This window comes from Falco biarmicus, chromosome 2, assembly GCF_023638135.1.
Source record: "Falco biarmicus isolate bFalBia1 chromosome 2, bFalBia1.pri, whole genome shotgun sequence".
In the NCBI taxonomy this organism is placed as follows: domain Eukaryota; kingdom Metazoa; phylum Chordata; class Aves; order Falconiformes; family Falconidae; genus Falco; species Falco biarmicus.
The window spans coordinates 63,406,535-63,425,392 of record NC_079289.1 but is presented as its reverse complement, the minus strand read 5'-3'; the positions used below and the strand labels follow the sequence as shown (position 1 = coordinate 63,425,392).

At 46.4% G+C, this 18,858-nt stretch overlaps 2 protein-coding genes across 3 annotated transcripts in view; one reads left to right on the top strand and one right to left on the bottom strand.

The window, feature by feature from the left end:
* COL4A2 (collagen type IV alpha 2 chain) overlaps positions 1-10,748 on the bottom strand; it is a 149,553-nt gene extending 138,805 nt beyond the window's left edge. The window contains exons 1-3 of the mRNA XM_056327320.1: positions 10,622-10,748; positions 10,165-10,268; positions 9,967-10,027 (exon numbers count right to left, since the gene is read on the bottom strand). Coding sequence (XP_056183295.1) covers positions 9,967-10,027; positions 10,165-10,208 — 105 coding nt within the window. The 5' untranslated portion in view covers positions 10,209-10,268; positions 10,622-10,748. The remainder of the gene's footprint in view (positions 1-9,966; positions 10,028-10,164; positions 10,269-10,621) is intronic.
* Positions 10,749-10,819: 71 nt separating this feature from the next.
* The window catches only part of COL4A1 (collagen type IV alpha 1 chain), a 124,706-nt gene continuing 116,667 nt past the window's right edge, over positions 10,820-18,858 (top strand). For both annotated transcript variants that reach the window (XM_056327321.1, XM_056327322.1), the window contains exon 1: positions 10,820-10,959. In XM_056327321.1, the coding sequence (XP_056183296.1) occupies positions 10,897-10,959 (63 nt within the window). In that variant the 5' untranslated portion in view covers positions 10,820-10,896. The remainder of the gene's footprint in view (positions 10,960-18,858) is intronic.

Below are 18,858 nucleotides of genomic sequence, written 5' to 3'. Positions count from 1 at the left end.
CTGAAGATGTGCTGCAGCGTTCACAGTCTCCAAGAACAGATCCCAGTGCAGCTGGGGAGTGCAGCATAAGCCACCAGAAGACAAGCATGTAGCCAAGTGCTACATACTCTAGTTGCGGTCCTGTCCTTGGGAAGGACTATTTTTCCTAACACTTAGGCATGACAGAGGATGAGTAAATAGTTTTTTGATGTTCTGCTTTTGCAATTTGGTTTGTGAGCTGTTACCAATTTACATCTATTTACATAGGGGTTTTTTTTGTCCTTTATTTTACTTACATAATGTAGATATCAACAAATAGGCACAATAATGCCATGAAACATCACGTGACGTTTAAAATGAAACTATTAGGAGGGGTTTTGGTTTTCCTTGGCACAAATTTCCTATTTGAGCGGGTGACATTGCAATACTGTTGCAAAGCATGATGCAAGTATTCAGAATGCTGACTGACATTTTCTGTACCTGACCATAAAATAGTTCAGTTACTCTATTTCATCCCTGTTCAGGTAAAACTACCCAATACACTGATGCATGTGAGAAATGAGTGTGGGCCTTGATCTCCAGCCAGTTAATGTCACAGTCTAAAGCACACATGCTCCATGTCTACATTAATGTATTAAGCAGCCCTGTTCCACACATCTTGACCATCTGTACTGTTTCACTGTCAGAAAGGTCCCGTGCATATGCCTGTTGTTTGGTCTAGGAAGCTTTCGCTTGCTGTGCTTCAGCAAATGCATTTTTGGGCATGATGCAGGAGTCAGTGTAACGTAAGGACCACAGGCAGTCTCTAAGGGGCCACCCTGTTTTGGAAACTAAGGAGGCTAATTACTGAGGCTAATCACCAAGGCTAATTACTGTTATGGACATGGACAGACTGTGCCAATTGACCACAAGGGCAGAGAATACACCTGGGACTTTGTGGTTTACTGTAAGGGACACAGCCAGAGAGGAAGCAGCCTGTGAGCTTTAGTGAGTTAAGAGATAACAGATGTGCTAGCTACTTTGTGGGTACGTACAGAGGACGGAAGATTTGGGCAACTTTATACCTATTCCTTTACATACTCTTACCACACACCTGTAAAGCACCTGGGGAGAACTCAGCTTCATCCCCACACTGCAAGGAAAATGCTTCAATTTCCCCCTTCACTTCCTTCTTCCAGTCAATGTCACTTAAGACTTTCCAAGTGTCATGCAGAGACGTTTGGGCCAATTCCAGCAGACTGTTTCTCTGGCTGCTGGCTCGGGGAGATATGCAGGCTTCCCATGCTCCACAGCCCCAGTGGCTATTCCCAGCCCTGTGAGGGAACGGCATTCCTTTCTGCCCACTCCCTTCGCCGCGGCTCAGCCCAGGACACGCCGGCAGCCCTGGTAAGCAGCACTGCTGTCCTCCTGGCGTTGCTCCCTGGAGTCTCTGCACATGTGTTTGGGATGCCGTGAGACTCAGACCAGGTGGCTGAACATCAATTAACACGGGGTCAGTGAGGCTGCAGCTCAGATGTAAAAATGCCTTTCCTCATCTGTTTGCAGCATGCCCAGGGACTGCACAGGCAATGCAATCAATGCTGTGCCAAGAGTGAAGCACACATGAGTGCAACGGGGAAAGCCTGCTAAGCTTTCCCAGTTTCCTGGCCCTACCTTGACAAAAGTTTCTGGCCCCCACAGCTGCAAGGCGCAGAAAGCGTGGGCAGGACCTGACAATGGAGACTCCTGTGGTACAGGCAGAGAATCACCAGTTTGCACTGATGCTTTTTTTCCCTTTTCTTTTTCTTTTCTTTTTTTTTTTTTTTTCTTCTTTTTATACAGGATGAAGAGCAGGTTTGTTTCCAAGCCTGTGTTTCCGGAGGCTGGGGCATGCAGCAAGGGGGTCAGGTTCTTGCCAGCCAGGAGCTGCAGCCTCCTGAGGATGGGCAGAAAGGCACTTATGTCGCTCTGCCTGCTGCACCAGGCACTGACAGCCGGTATGCAAGCTCTAGGAGCTACATTGGATGTAAACACCCAACAAGCTCAGAGCTGCTCTTTGCTTTTTAATGAGAGAAACAAAAAGAAGAAAAAAAACCCCACCCCAAACCAAAAAAACCCCAAACATCTGCAGAACAGGACAAATGCAAGGGTTTGTGTTGTATGCACAATATTTCATTTTGTCTGATATCCCTTTTTTGTATACAGCCTGATTATATAGTTGGAAGGTAATTTTGATCAGCAAAGAACCTTTAAGCACCTGGTGAAATATAAAGGAAAAGTACAGTAGGAATAAAGAATTTATTACTTGGCTCCATCAGCCAATAGTGAGAGGAGGTGTGGGCATGATCTGCAGCTAAGACCTGCCAAAAATAAGCCAAGCCCTATTTATCTGAATGATCTTTACTTGCTGACTTCAGAAAGCTACTTCAAAATAAAGGTTGGGATCATTTATGAATAAGTAGGACACCCGAAAGACCCCAGTAAGTGTACATCCTTGGTAACTGATACAATTTAAATGTTCTGATCTCACATGTCTAAAATAAAAACAGAACTCACTGGTAAATTTAATGTTGAAAATCGTGGTTTTTTTCCTGACAAGGCCCTTTTTGAGCAACTCTGTCAGGAGAAGAAAAGCCAGATAATGCCGCTCTTCAATACACATGGAAGGCTCCGGTCAGTTTTGAAACTCTGTCTTGGCCCTCTTAAAACGCGCTAATTTCCCTAAAATTTCCAACGAATTTTCAACCTGCTGGCAGTGGCCCTGGGGGAGCCCCAGGGCCAGGCACGGGGCCCTGGGCCAGCTCCCGCTGCAGCTGTGCAGCCCGGCATGGCAGAGGGGAATGAAGGGAGCTGTGTGGGAAACAGGCCGTGAGAAGCGGGGCTTCCCCTCGGCCTGCCAGCAGCTCGTGAGCTCGGGCTGAACGCTGGGCCTGGGTGCCGGCCTGTGCTGTGGTCAGCCATGCCCATCCCCTGCCCTCCCCCTGTGAGCCCATGTCCTGGCCTAGCCTCGGCCTGTCCTTGTCCCCATGGCCTGGCTCTCCAGGGCTGTGTTGGACCCCAGCGACCACCTCTGGACGCGCCGGAGGGTGGGGGCCTTGCCCAGCTTCCCACTCCGGCCTCCATCTCCTGCCCCCCGGCCCCCCTGCCCACACTGGGTGAGAACAGCTGCATCACCCCTCCTTCCCAGGATGTGCAAATGCACAGGCAGAAACTGAAAGATGGCATGGAAAACAGAAGATGCAGCAGCCTGCTCAAACACTGTAGCTGTCAAAGAGGGGAAACTGTGCTGCAAAAGCACAATCCGGCCTGAAGTGTGTACAATCACTCATGCGAATGCAAGTTAGCTCATTAACTTCTCTGTGAGAGCTTTTCCCTTGCTACGCATTGTTTCTAGGGTCTGACAACAAGGAGCTACCCTTGCCAGCGTCGTGATTCACAGCAGCACCTTCAGCTTCCAAATGCACAAAAAAGGGCACGCAAAAATGAACTGAGTCACTCAGAAATGTCTGCATGATAAAAATCACATACATTCACTGTGAGCTGAGTCAACTGCTGCTGTCATTTCTAAAGAAAATAACTGTTGATAAACATCAGGAAATACTGCGAATTTCACTGTGCTTTTTGCTCCACAGGAGCAAACAAGGTACTGTGAATAGCACAAGGCACTGGCTTCCTAAGGGAGAAGGGGTTAGAGAAGATAAGCTGCCTTCTTTGGCAAGCAAAGATATCATAACTAAGCTACTAAATTAATTTTGAACTCTCCCAAGATCTTGGATTGGTATAATAGAATATGAAGAATGTTCCACTCCTTGACCAATTTTTGGCTCAGAAAAACAAAAGCAAAGAACTAATATAGTCTGGTTGCAGACAAGAAATTCATTACTGCAAAAAGAAAAAAAGATCCACTAATCCAAACAGTGTTCTGAACTACTGAATTAAAATATTTGTAAGAAATGTGTTTGCTTATAGTATATATACTGAATAAGCCACAATGCAGCTTTACATTTTGGTAAGGCAAATCTGCTTGGACTTATAAATCATTTTTTTTCACAAAATTTAAAAAATACATGGTAGGTTTAGTACCATAATGCATAAAGACTTCCTGTGGTGCAATTACTACACAATAAAACCCAGATGTGCTGCTTTAAAGGCTCAAGGAAAAGCAATGCTGTAATTTTGAAACTGCTTCAGCTACTTCCAGAGTAAGGTGACAAAAATAACAAGATCATTTTATTACATGATAGTTTACCTTGTCAGGGTTCTTGTCTCTCAGTATCATCATTTCAACCTCTGAGAAATATGGGGAGCTGACAGAACTCTGTTTCTTCTACCAAATGCAGCACAACTGTATGACATGCCACTTAACTCTAAAAAATAGAATTACACTGAATATACTATTTCAGACATTCATTCAGCATGCTTCTGATCTCACAAGAAAAAGTGAATAAAGAATGTATGTGTGGCTTTGCACTGAGAGACTAAAGAACAGGGACGCATGTGAGAATCTCCTTCTCCTTGTCACTAACTCCAGGGAGACAATATATTGCTTTTTAGGTAACGTGTCTTTAGTCCTTGAATGAATAACTTGAATCAGTGTTAGGATATAACTGTATGCAAAGAATACTCTTTCTTATTTAACCTACACAGACATAGCAGAAATGACTCTTAGAGAAATCTTCCTAGGAAGAGTAATTAATTAACAGGAAATTAGGATGGGTATTGGCTTCATAGGCATGGCAGTAAAAAAGAATTTCAAGGAAGAACTTGAGGAATAACAGAATCACAGAATCACAGAATGGTCAGAGTTGGAAGGGACCTCTGAAAGCCCCTGCTAAAGCAGGGTCACTCACCCACACCAGGTTGCACAGAGTTGCGTCCAGGTGGGTTTTGAATGTCTCCAGAGAAGGAGGCTGCACAGCCCCTCTGGGCAGCTTATCCCAGGGCTCTGTCACCCTCAAGGTAAAGAAGGTCTTCCTCATATTCAGATGGAACTCCCTGTGCTGCAATGTGTGCCCACTGCCCCTTGTTCTGTCTCTGGGAACTACTGAAAAAAGCCTGGGCCCATCCTCTTGACACTTGGCCCAAAGATATTTGCATGCATTGGTAAGATCCCCTCTCAGTCTTCTCCAGGCTAAACATGCCCACCTCCCTCAGCCTTTCCTCGTAAGGGAGATGTTCCAGTTCCCTCATCATCTCTGTAGCCCTGTGCTGGACCCTCTCCAGTAGTTCCCTGTCTCTCTTGAGCTGGGGAGCCCAGAACTGGACACAGCACTCCAGGTGGGGCCTCACCAGGGCAAAGGAGAGGGGGAGGATCACCTCCCTCAACCTCAGGATCCCCTTGGCCTTCTTGGCCACCAGGGCACACTGCTGGTTCATGGGCAATTTGCTGTCCACCAGAACTCCCAGGTCCTTCTCCGCAGGGCTGCCTTCCAGCAGGTCAACCCCTAGCCTGTATTGGCAAGTGGGGTTGTTCCTCTCCAGGCGCAGGACCTTACAGTTTCTTTTGTTGAACTTCATTAGTTCCTCTCTGCCCAACCCTCTAGCCTGTCCAGGTCTCGCTGAATGGCAGCACAGACTTCTGGTGTATCAAGAGACATTTAAGGAAACTTACTGATGAGTGGAGCAGACAGCATACGGGGAAGAAAGGACCAGAAATAAGGAATTTAAAGCTATGGACCATGACTACGTTTCCTTGTATGCAATACTTGCACCAAATGTGTTAGTCTTTCTGACATCAAATACTGATGGCTGAAATCCTGGCTCTGATAAAAGAAAAATCAAACCCCCAATTTGGGCAGCTGTCCTGCTGCCCATCTACAGCATGATGCACACTGTGACCCTCTCCACGGACACACCACTGCCAGATCAAGGCATGGCTGTTGGTGTCAGTGAAAGTGAGGGGATTTGCCTTATATACCTGCCTGGATGCCACCTCCTTCAGTCAGGACTTTTCACAGTTCTTCAACAGAGTTGCCCCTTCTTCACAGCTCCAGGACTGAACATAGAAAGAGTCCTCTCTGAACTACCCAAAAATTCTTTCAGGGTTCAAAAAAATTTTGAATAGATTGATCAAGTATGCTGGGAGGATCCCCAGAATGCTGGGTTTTTGTAAGGTATCATTATTCTGTCCTCAAAGATGAGCCAAAGTGTACACATTGTTTAAACAGACACAAATAAGACATGTCTGTCAGTGTGGAAATGCTTCAAATTAAGTTGTTCTAAAATAGGATTGCAACATGTCTTTTGGGGGGATCTCCCTGGCAGAGCTATTTCTGAAGCAGCGAACAGGCAGGGAGTCTGGTATTTCCAAAAAAGAAATTAATTGATTCACTTTGCATGCATGAAGTAATGTGGCAGAAGAAATTGATACATCAGATTGACAACTCATTCCTAGATCACCTGGGCAGTACATATGCACTATTACATTTTGCACACTGTGATCCTACTGCATATATTCACGGTGCATGTGCCCAGCAGGATGGGCCAAGTGATTACTCCACCCTGGCTTCTTTCAGCCTGGAAATCCTGGGTTAATGTAGAAAGTCCTCCTGTTGCAGCCAGACAAATGTTTCCAGATGCAATAAAACAGGACACATCTGGGAAAACCTGGACGTAAGATAGCTACAGAGCATTGACACAGTTTAACTTAAAACAATAACGTAGGCATCCATGTGAGCAACCTAATTTCTCTATGAAGTTAATAGAAAGAAGTATATAGTCCTGTTGGTTTTATCCTCTCTTTTTTTTAAGTATTGTTGCTCCGCCCCATTGGATGCCATTCCCTCTAATACATCCCACTACAATGTCAGAGAAATCATGAGAATTGTATCTCACGCACTACTTTAACTCTGTTTTCTTTCTATATAAATCTCTCTATATATGTTCTCCTTTTCAAATGTCAGTTGTGATCTGTTACATGTAGTTGTTTTTGCAAATGTTACTCTAACTCACTCTCAATTTTCTTTCTTTTATCTGACAGTCATTCCCCTCTTTTCTGGGACTACATTGGTCCCATCAGGATACAGCTTGAGGAAAAAAAAGTAATTTTCATTAGGAGCAGTTTAAAAAAAATATATACCAAAAGGGCACCAATAGAGAAATGTTAAAAACTACTTAGGAAGAAGTTTGCTTTGGGAAATACAAAAGAAAAAATATCAGCACTAGCAGAAGATACATGCTCTCTGAAAAGAAAAAAAAGATAATTCAAGAATTATATTTTGGATGCAATATATTTGCAGAGACAGAAGGAAAAGGAAGAAATCTGCAAACTTGGCTAAACTTCGGGTAGTTAGTATAACTTAATTTTATTTAAGCCACATGAATTCTTAAATCTACAATTTAGAGTAGTTCCAAAGTTATTTGAGGCCTTTAACATCACCAGCCAGTGTATGCCAAAGAGTGCTAAAGATAACTGGGGCCTGATCCACTCTATTTGGCCGTCTCTCCTAGGATTTCCATTCAGGGACTCCTCTTAGTTCTTTTCAAGGCTGCAACCAGCATCCTCTCCTCTTGCCTGAGACGCCGTATCTTCTTCCCCAGTCCTCAGATATCCTAAACATCCTCCTCTTTTTTTCTTCCTCTCCCTTCTTTCTCAGCTGAGAAACATCCATCTCCCTAACAGCTAGCAGCCGCCTGCCAGGCAAGACATCCAGTCAAATGTTTCAAGTTCCACTCTTCCTCTCTCCCTCCTTCCTGGCTTCCTCCTTAATCTCATTCCAGTTTCTTCCTATGTGCAATTTCACTCATTCAATAACACTTATCTCTAGCAGCTGTAACTCATTCACATGTCAAACTCAGCTGCAGCTCTGCTTGTCTCATTACAGGCAGAACCATGACTTCTAAGATCTGGTCTCACAAACTTTAATAATTCATAGCATTTTTTTTTAATCCAAGCTAATAAAACACTTCATAACATTAGCACATTAATTTGTGTAACCAACAGTAGAAGAATCAATGTGACAAACAGGATTACAATATAAAGAACACTACTGCCAGCCACCCACCTGCAATTACTCAGGTGCTGCTGCTTCTTCCCACACATGCCTACTTTGTCACTTTGCAAATCCACTCGACCAGAGCTGTCACCGCAAGGAGCAAGACACCCCCCTCCTTCCACCCCCAGCTGCCTGCTCCCAGTCCTGTGCCAGCCCAAGTTTTTATGAATACAAGTGGTGATATGATCTAGGCTGAAGTTAGCCCTCACCCCTCTTCCCTTTTGGGCTACTGATTAGTTTAAACAAGTAATTTTCCAATTCAGTTCACGACACAACTACAGAAAGTCCTGTGCTGACCAAGGGAAGGGAGTGGCACACGGGTGGAAAATGGGATAGATATTTCGGTGGCAAAGCAGCTCTAGTTTTTGATGGAAACATGACCAAACTTCCTCACTCGCGTTCACTGGCATGTTTCATCTCCTGTGTAGCTGCCACCTTAGGAACTTTAAATCAGGGAAGTTAGACCTCCAGGCAGGCCAATTTACTCTTCCAAGATACTCTGGGAAAACCAGCATGTGGAGATTCAAGCAGCTATGACCAGACCGTATCCACTAACTGAGGTAGCTCGAACACCTCTTTGGTAGACCTGTATACTAACATGGCAGCATGCAGTCTACAAGCAAGAACATGAAGGAGAATGAATTATCCCACGGTTTAGCTGAAACTCAGGTATCACGCTACGCATGCTACAGCACAACTTCCTGAAAAGAAGAGTCATACACAAATGCTGCCTTTTTATGTCAACTGATCCCAGTGATTTCATCACTGGGCCTAAAACACTTGCATTATCACCAGCCGGCTCTGGTTTCAATAGCGTGTGGTAATATTATCATCCACTTACTGCTGCCTGGCAGAATAATGTTTCTATGAAAATATGGCAAAGAAAAGTAGCACGTGACAGTCAAGGTCCTCACTCGTGTCCCTTCCCATAGGGCAGTGGGTCTCCAGCCTGCCACCTCTTGCTCAGCCATGATGTGGAGAGACCAGCCAGCCACACAGACTGATAGAAGTTCTACGTGCCAACTGCACTTGAGTGCAGAATTATCACATGTCACAACACCTGCTGCAAAATCCCTAGTGTTTCCCATTCCTTAACATATTATGTTATCTCACCACAAAACTGTAACCACATCAGGTACCTACAAGGAGGGCAAAGTCATAAAGAAGGGGTGAAAGCTGCAGACAGTAGGATTAAAATGTAAGTTCAACAGCTTTTGAAAAAATGTAATCACTTGAACATGACCGCAGAGTCTTAACCACACTTGGTGGCTGACAAATGCAGCCACAAGCCAAGTCTTAGCAGCCCTTCAGCCTGCTGTATTCAGGCCTGATTCAAAGCCTAGGCACATTAATTACAAGTTTCCCATTAAATTCACCAAACTTCTTAACAGGCAAATGTTGTACTCCTGTATATGTTACTTCTCATCTCTTTCACATCCTTGTGACAGTAATCCAAGAGCTTAATAACTGTTTACATCAACACCTCAAGCAGATAGTCCTAACCACCTATGTAGCGCCTAACTGATCTATTGTTGGATTTAACAATGTAATTTAAACAACCATTTATTTATAAACATGCCTCTGATTTGTAAAACTAAGCCATAGCTTCAACTTCTCAGTCCTCAGATGAGGTCTGTACTTTACAGGAGATATTTCATCTGCAGGTTAACTTATCCAAAGTACTCTCTGGTATCTACAGCACTGCATTTTTTGGTGCATTTTTGGGGGGCTTGTGTTGCTATTGCTTTAACAAATTACCCAATCTGAGCAACAGTAACAGTGGAATACTTCAAACAACTTGACAGTGAAGCCTTACACATCTCTGCTAAACATCATTTTGTTGAAAGCAGTAATCTGTAAAGCTTGTAGAGATGATTTGTTGGTTGTTTCTTTTAATGGAATGATAGATAAGCCATCTGGCAAAGGAAAATGCAGTTCCTCACTTTCCGGTACCAAGGAAACTGCTTTTTCCTCCTCTCCCTCCCCAGTAAAAGTCATAAGGCATCGTACTTACAGCATCAACTTTGACGGCCGACAGCACGACTTCCATCAGGATCAGCAGAAGCCCCAGATCCCTGCAGGGGAAGGGGAATAAGCACGACACTGCTTTAAGCTAGGACTAAACAAGCACGTGACAAAACTCTGCAGCTGAAGGTGACAATACGACTTTAAAAAAGTTGTTTCCAAAAGCTTGCCGAGCGGAATTACTTACTGACAAATGAAAATACGTGCACTGGGAAGCTGCGAGATGTCCATGTTCGCTCCTTCCCTGCCCGGGGGTTCGGCTCAGGGCTTCCTCCCGCCGGACGGCCGCGCCTATAAGGCAGAGGAGAGCCCGCATGTAATGCCGGTGCCCCCGGCGGAGGTCTCCGGGCTGGGCGCCCCCGCGCCGCTGCCAGGACAGGGAGCGGCCGGGCCGCTGCCGGAGGAGAGGGGGTTGTCGCGGCGCCCCCCGGCGCTCCGTCACCCGCGGGGGCGCGCACCCCGACGGGCTGGGCAGAGCCAGCGCCCCCGGCCCCCGCCCCGGCCCCTTCCGCCGCCCGGCCCCGCGCCGCTCCGCTGCGCGCCGCGCTGCCGTGCCCTCCCGGGCGGCCGCGGCGGTGTGGGGCGAGGTAAGCGGCGCGCCTCTCCCCTCCGCCCGCCCCCCCCGCCGCCGGCCCGCCACCCACCCGCGGCGCGGAGGAGGAGGAGGAACTGCGGCCAGCGGGGAGCGGGAGCGGGCGAAGTTGCGCCCTCCCAGGGTCCCCGCCTGGGGGGAGGAGAGGGGGCTGCCGACGCCCATCGGTTACGGCGCGGCGAGTCCCTCGCCCCCGAGGCATTGCAGGCGCCGCGGCCGCCACGGAGGGGAGAGCCGCGCATGTGGGGCCGGCCCCGCGGAGCCCCACGCTGAGCCGACGGCGCCCCGCCGCCCAGGGACCGACGGCGCTGTGCGGTGCGCGGCAGCATGCGGCTCTGGCTGGGCTTCGGGCTGCTGCTGAGCGCCGAGCTCAGCGCCGTGTCTGCCGCGGTGAGTACGCGGGGGTGACTGCCCCGGGCTGCGGCACCCCTCACGGGGAGGCGCGGGGCCGGGCCGGGCCGCCCGCGTTGGGGGGACGGCGCGGTGAGCCCCCAGCCCTGCCGCCTGCCCCCGCGCGAAGTGCGGGGCGCCCCGCTCTCGGAAGGTGGGGCAGCCAGGTGGGCTCGGCGGGGATGCCCGGTTGCTCGCCGCTGCCGCGGGGCTGCGCCCGCTCGCCGGCCCTCCGCGGGCGCGCAGCGGCCCCGGCCTCCCCGCGGGCTGGCGGCGGGGTCCGGGCGGGGGCGCGGGACGGGCCCGCCGCGCTCTCGCTCGGCCCGGGGCGCCGCGGGCTGGGGAGGGGATATGAAGCGCGCACCCACCGGGACGTAAAAGTAGCCAGCTGTGTTTCCACGGTGAAAAAGAAGAAAAAAAAAAAAAAGCTTTTTGTAGAGGGGAAGGGGGGGGAAGAAAAAAAAAAAAAAGTGGTTGGTTGCTTGCATTCAAAGCGCCGTGCTCGTTGCCTTTGACCCCCGCGATGGGCATTAGGCTGGAGACCAGGAAAGATCCCGATGTTAATGGTTAAAGTTGAGTTTTGGCACCTTTCCCGATGGAGGCAGATTGAGCTACAGACATTTGAAATCGAAAGCATGCAAGTAGTCTTAAAGTTTTGCTAAGGGAGCTAATTTTATCACTGAGATATTAGCTATCCACTGTCCTTAAGTTAAAGGACTCTCTTTCCTGGCACTCCTGAAATATTTGCGCTGTTCCTTCTGTACCTCTAAGTAAAGGGCAGTTGACATAGTAATGTGAAACAGGTCATCTTCTCCTGTCTCCTTGATCTTTTGCATTGGACTAGGTTGATACTGTAGTAGTGAAATTAAGGGATGCAGAAAACTCATGTGTAGGCATGGGCAGATGGGTTTTTGTCATGCTTCCTGTTAGAAATGTAAGATCCTGGGTTAGCATTTTCATCAGTAAAGGAAGTATGGGAAGGGGTTATTTTAAACTTTTTTCCTGTGGTTTCAGATGAAATTAAGTTATATAGTAAATTATGATATCCCTGTGTGACCATGGGGATGGTATGTATGCCTTGAATCAGCTGAAGTAAGAAATGCACTGAATGTCTGATGTCTTATCTGTTGCTCCTAGGCTGATGATATCAGGCTTACTGTGATTGCAGTAAATCACTTGATGGTGCACCTTTTAAGTAATTTGCCCATCACTTGGCATTAAGCTGATTGAGCTGTATTCCTTTCAGGATATAATTAATTTTAATTAATTAAAATCTTTTTAAGTGATTCACGTTTGAGTTCTGGATTTGGTATTCCTAGAGACTTAAGTACCTGTCTGGGATACATGTTTCCGTCTTGCACTGTAGAGTGAAGTCATTGGGTAAACCATGACTGTCAATCAAAACCAGAAGACTATGTAGGGAATAGGTGCTCATTAAAAGAAGATACAAACTTTAATATCAGTTGTACAATTTCAGGTCTTCTGTAGCAACTCTGAAGAGGCTTTGTTTTAGAAGTGTTCTGTATATGCTGGATAAATTGTTTTGTTAAAATCAAGATTCCTTAAAATGCAATCTGGAACCGTTAATGGTATTATGAAGTTATCCTCATAATTAGCTGTTCTTTCTATGCTATGCTGTCTGCAGATTTACAGTTCCTCATCAGCGTCACCGGGAAACACAAGTATGCTGTGGAAATTGAGCTGCATTGCAGTTTTGTTGCCTTAGATAAACTTTCAGCCGAACATGGGTGGCCTTTCAATCAGTTAAATTCTGTTGGCATTGCCCCCAGCTCCACACTGTTGCCTGCCACTAGCAACTACCCAAAAGGCAATGGAAACTGCTGTTGACCTGCAGTATACCAGGTGGTCGAGGGGCTTCTGTTTGTAGGTCCCTGAGCTGGGCTGAACCCTCCGAGTGATTGTGGCTGCGTGGTGTGATCCACTGTATACCTGGGGCAGGATCTCTCACTTTTGGAGAGCTGGCAGAGCTGGCCTGGTGCTCACAATGTCCTCAGATGAACGCGTTCCCACTGTTTACATTTAGAGAGTAGTTGTGTTAGCTGAGCACTGCGTGGTAGGCAAGCTTGTGTGCAATGCTGTTTGCAATAGGTTGAATGGAGCAACAACTTTTCTCCTGCAAAAAAATGATGCTGGCTCCTTCCTTCCCCAAAATAGCTGAGATTAGCAAGATATTTTTAAAAAATGTATTTGTGCAGCCACGGTCTTGTGTTCTTAATTGCCCTTTGTCACAGAATCGCTGAGGCTGGAGGGCACCTTGGAGATCATCTAGTCCAACTCCCTGCTCAGACCAGGGCCAGAGCACTGCTCGAGGCTGTGTCCAGCTGGGTTTTTAGTATCTCCAAGGATGGAGACTCCTCAACCCTTCTGGGCAACCTGTGCCAGTGCTCAGTTACCCTCACAGCAAAGAATATTTCTTCGTAAGTGCAGCGTGGATGCGCAGAGGTAACTAATTGAGATGTGAGAGGGTGCCTGGGAATGCAAACATAGCAGAAGCGGCTTGTGCTAGGTTGTTGATGATTCTGCAGTCTAACAGGGCTGGCAGAGTGAAAACTTGTTTTTAACACTGATGTATCCATGATTAAATACATACAAGGAGGTTTGGAAGGACTGCTCTCACAGGGGCATTTGACCTAGCAAAGCCAGCCTTGAGCCAGCTGCTGTCAGGATCACATGCCTCAGTACAGACAAGGGAGCTGCTCCGTTGCAGCTCCCACTACTTGAAATGCGGCACTATAAAATGCATCCAGATGTGGCACTGGAAGCGCAGTGTTTTTTACATTGAACAATTATAATTAAAATATTAATTATAGCTGATCCGGGGTTTTGTACTGTTCTGTGTTCTTAGGAGATTCATTTTCAAATTATAAGGAGAGCAGAGTAGAAGACAGGGCAGTAGATTAAGATATTTCCAGGTCAGGCTGAGAGACTGCTCCCATGAGACGGTTACAGGAGAAGCTTGTTTTGATGGATCTCTGCAGGGGATCTCATTTCTGACACTCTTTAGGCTGCCATTTCCTTTGAAGAAAGTCTGTTTCCTAACATTAGTACTGCTTGGTTGAGAGTTGACAATGCCATGGAAATCCCGGTTTCATGTTTTGGTACCTCATCAACGCTACTGCAGTGCTGGTCCCTGCGCTTTCTGTAGCGGAACAAGATCTTCCAGCTGTGCTTGAGTCCTGGGGCAAGTCGCACAAGTGGTCTGCCTGCCATATAACACGGGGGTAATGGAGATGAAGCCCTGTGTGCCACTGCTTGGTGGTGGGCTTAGCCATCTCTCAGAGTTCCCAACCCACCTCCCTTTCCACTCCTAGTGTTGGCGAAATGGGAGCTGGGCCAGAGCTGAGAGCAAGCTCTGTCCAGCTACTAGGGGAAGGCAGGCCAAAACAGTGATAAAAGCAGGCATAATTTTTTCCATGAGGGCAATGATGATTCCACCAGTGCTATTTGAGCTGAATGTCTGATGGTAGCTGGGGACGCGCTGGTGGGAGGCTGGGAGGTTCCTGTCCCCGGGTAAGCTCGGTACAGGGAGTGGTGCCTCATCCATGGCCAGGCAGAGGCAGCTCTGCTGTATTGCCCTCACGCCTTCCTCGTGTCACCCTTCCTATTTTTAAATCTTATTTGGGGCTGCAGCCTGACACATGCAATTCTAGGCCAAAAGCAAAAAGAACATATTGCTTCCACCTAATCTGAACAAGTTTTCTGTTTCTTTTTCATTAGAAATGGGGTTTATTGAGGTGAAATGTACAGGATGCATAAACCAAGAGCAGATTAAAAAAACGACTTGGGCTTTTGGCATGTGGCTGAAGAGAAGTCATATGACTGAGCGAATGACTGGCAGCACTTCACTTGGGTGTGCTTTTACTGGTGGAATAAGGCTGGGTTGGGCACCTGCCTTCTACAGCCATTTGCATCTAGGGCTGCCGCTGTCCCTCCGTGCTGAGAGACCTATCCCCTAAGACCATTTGACATCTTTGATCCTGAAATCCTTAATGTCCTCAAGGACTTGTCAATACCAAGAGCACTTCTAACAAACCCTGACAGGTTTTAATTCAGGATGGAGATATGGTCACTTCAGTTCAGAAAATATGGCCAGAAGGAGACCCAAATGACTTCCAGTAAGTTAAGTATTTCTTGGGCTAGAAGGCTTCAGAGGGAAAAGGGAAACAGGTTTGGTTCCTCCTGTCAGGCTATGGTGGGGTGTGGGAGGGTCTGAAGCACAACAGAGAAGTACAGAAGTATAACACTCCCCTTTCCTCCTGTTGGATTGAGGTGGCTTGGCAGGAAGGGGTATGAGACCTGGGGCGGCTGAGGGTGCACCACAGAGGGCCGTGAGAGCTCGGGCAGGCGGGTGGCCTTCAAGCCCATGACAAGGAATGCTTGCTGAACATGCAGCAGTGGGGTGTCGCAGCACTCTCCAGACTATCAAGCTGCAACAAGGTCTTTTACCATTTCATACCAGCACACTCTTCATGCCAGTCTCTCTGCTACCTTCTCCTCATCTCACCTCATCCAGGGCCCATTCTCTCTTCTCTTGCTTCTTCCTTGGCTGCTCTCTCTTCATTGGCTCTCAACCCCTTAACAGAACCAGCCACACCTGCACCTTATCTATATTGGCCAACCTGATACCCCTGAAGCCAGCCCAGAGCTGTATATTATCAATGCTAATTAGCCCAGCTTCATTCCTCTACAGTGGGAAGTCGTTTGGCCAAAATATATACAGAGTAAAGTGCATGGGCACTGCTGGGGATGAGGGGGCAGGTCTGGTGACTCCTTGCTCCGTGAGGGAAAGTCTTTGTCTCTGCTGTCTTTCCTGCCTGCTTCCCCTCTCCCTCTGGCCACCTCTTCTACAGCATCATGGCACAGGGCGCCAGAGTCAGGAGAGAGGGGTAAGCTGTTTTGGGAACACGTACCTGTTGGCTGCCAGCTGTGTAGGAGAGTGCAGTCCCTGAGCCTCCCCAAGCAGTCAGTCCTGACTCATCTCTGTGAACCTCATTCCTGGAGCCAGCTGTTGAGTGTCAGCACACGCAAGTGCAAGTGCATTCCTGGACCGTCATTCCAAGTAGCATAGTTTTGGCTTCTGAGCGTCTGTGTGTACCAAATGCCTGCAGAACTACTGCAGTGTTTCATCATAACTCGTCTGCTTGGCATATATAGTTCTGGGCTTTAATTAGGTTATATAATGCCTGAGGTTATGCTGGATGTATATACTGTTGGTTGCCTTGATCAAGTAGAGAAATGTGGGATAGCTGCTGCAGGCAGCTAAGACAATAGTTTTGAAAATGTCAGAAACCATCTCTAGGGATAGGCTTATGAATATTGTTCTTTTTATAGAACTAGACTAAACAAAGGAAGATTCAACAACCTCAACATGAGAATAAGTTGATTTACTTCATCAGTGTTTAAAAGATACATAGTACTCCCTTCCCAGAATTTCTGTTGACTTTCCCATCACAAAGGCCCTTAACCCTGCAAAATTTGGTCAAAGGGAACAGTCTGGGCATGGGCTGTGACGCGACTGGAGTAGCAACCTGTGCCTTTAATGAGTAATTGAAGGCGTGAAGTACTGCTGCAATTTAATGATGATCGTGGGAAGATAAAATTTTGACTTCTCTGGGCTGTGACTGGCTGGAATTATTCTTAGCGATCTAATACATCAGAAAAGTATGTGGCATTAGCCCACCAAGAGTCTTTATATAGCAGTATCTTGGACAATGTGGAAGTAAAATACAGAACAAGTTAAAACATTGTCAATATGGCAATTACTGTCATGCTATTCTGATCTGCGTGACTTGCATTAAAGGAAAAAGGCAGATGTATTCTTCACAAAGAGTATGAGTAGATAGTGCAAAAAGCCATTGTCTGTTGTTGCTCACTGGCATGTATAAACAGACAGAGGATGATCAAAGATTTAATCAGAAAAAAATTGTGTCCATTTTGTCTTTTAAGTTTGTATTTAGTATTGAGAAAAATACATGTATGTAAGTAACAGGTTTCAGTAAATGTTTCGAAAAGCAAAAACCGGACTGTTTAATCTTCCTTTATCTCTGACATACTCTCTTACAGAAGGGGGAACTTGGATAAACTTTCTAAAATGAAGAGAAAAAGAAAAAAAAAGCACAGTAGTATATGTTTATAAGCACTTTAGCTTCCAGTCGCTTGTACTTCTGCTATACCCTGTTCAGCTCTGGGTTCACTTATTACCACTTTGATCAGTCCAGTATCTCAAATACGTATTTATTTTTTAGGAAACCTCTTACATTGTGCCTGCTTCCATCACATTTCCAATGTGGGCAAAAAGCATAGTATGCTTTAAGGTTGTATTAGCCCTTCTTAGCTTAGGTGGATGTGTGGTTTTGGTAGGAAATACCCCTTCGCACCTCTGATTTGCCAAGTCGTCAAGGGTCTGAAAACTTTTACATATGGGTTCCAATGAGAAGTCTAGTCCTGCGTTTATACTAGTGCTGGGGTCTTTCAGTGACATCAGTGCAGTTCTGGTGCAAGGTGCTGTGGCACAGGAGCAAGCAGCAGGTGCTGCAGCCTTGGAACCTGCTTGGGTGGAGATGAGTCAGCGTTGCCTCACAGCCCACAAAATAACCTCTTTTTTTTTTTTTTTTTTTTTTTTTTTTTTTTTTGCCTGCCCTGGACTGCCTTACAGTAACTTAATAAAAAAGACATGGAAGAGTTGAAATGAGGGAAGCCAGAGAAGAGCTGGAAAAAGATGGGGTTCCCCCTCCCCCTTTTCTTTTTTCATGTTACCTTCACGTCAAAAGGATGCTGTCCTCACACATGTTCTGAAATAAATAGCATAAGATTTTCAACGATGTGCCAACTTAATTCACAGAAAGTGTGAATTGTAAGAAAATACAGAGAAAGTAAAAACTGTGTTTTTAGCAAAGTTATTCAGCTGCCTTTATGGAATTTTATGTAGGCTGGAGGGTTTCTTTGGGTGGATCCAAGAGGAGGACTACTGAACATCCTCTGTTCCCCTCCTTTCCTCTGCCTTTTCTCTCTGTGTGTGCTCCTGCTGCCTTCAGCTTTACTGCTGCTGGCAAACAGCCTCTTGCAGGGTCTGAGGGAGGGTGTGCATCTTCAACAGAACAATGTGAAGGCCAAAACACAGAGTGCTGTCAAGTGTGTGGAGTAAACAAATTGCAAAGTAATTAATTTTCTTTCATCTTTTTGTGGTTTTCATCCCCTAGTAGCGGTGACAGAGAGAGCGTTTTGAGATTAAGATTTTCAAGATGTCTGAGAGGGAACTGATGGAAGAAATTATCAAAGTTATGAAATAAATGTAAGAATAACCCTAATAAACAAGAATTACTAGGAAGTACTAGAATATTTTAATTGAAAACCAAATGAGTTAGGTCTTTTGCATTCAGAAGAGATATAGCTTTTTACAGATTAAGCATGGGACATATTATCCATTATCTTGTCTGTCGATAACGATGTATACCTTAAAGAACATTTCAAATGCTGCAACTGGGAAGAAGAAGTATGTTTTTAGGTGAAGTTTGTCCCCCCACTGGAGAACCCTGTCCAGCTATTAAAGTGGGAGCAGAAGAGGTGTGCTGAAGAGCTTGAGTTTGCAGACTCCGTGCTTTGTCTCTGAATTAAGATGAAAGCTGCAAATCATTTATAGATGTTGAACTTTTCTAAAATGTGCCAAAAGGCTTGTGGTGTTGCCTAGCATTTGCTAGGAGAAAATGGCTTGAGGCTACTACATCACATCTCTTCTACCACCTTTAAAATCCAGTGTCCAGCCTTTTCTCTGCCCATGTTTGTATTGGCTTCTGTGGTATTTGTAATGTCTCCAGCTACATGAGAGATCTGTGGTTTCACCAGGGCAGTCAGCCTTCCTACTAGGTGCCCTCTCCTGTG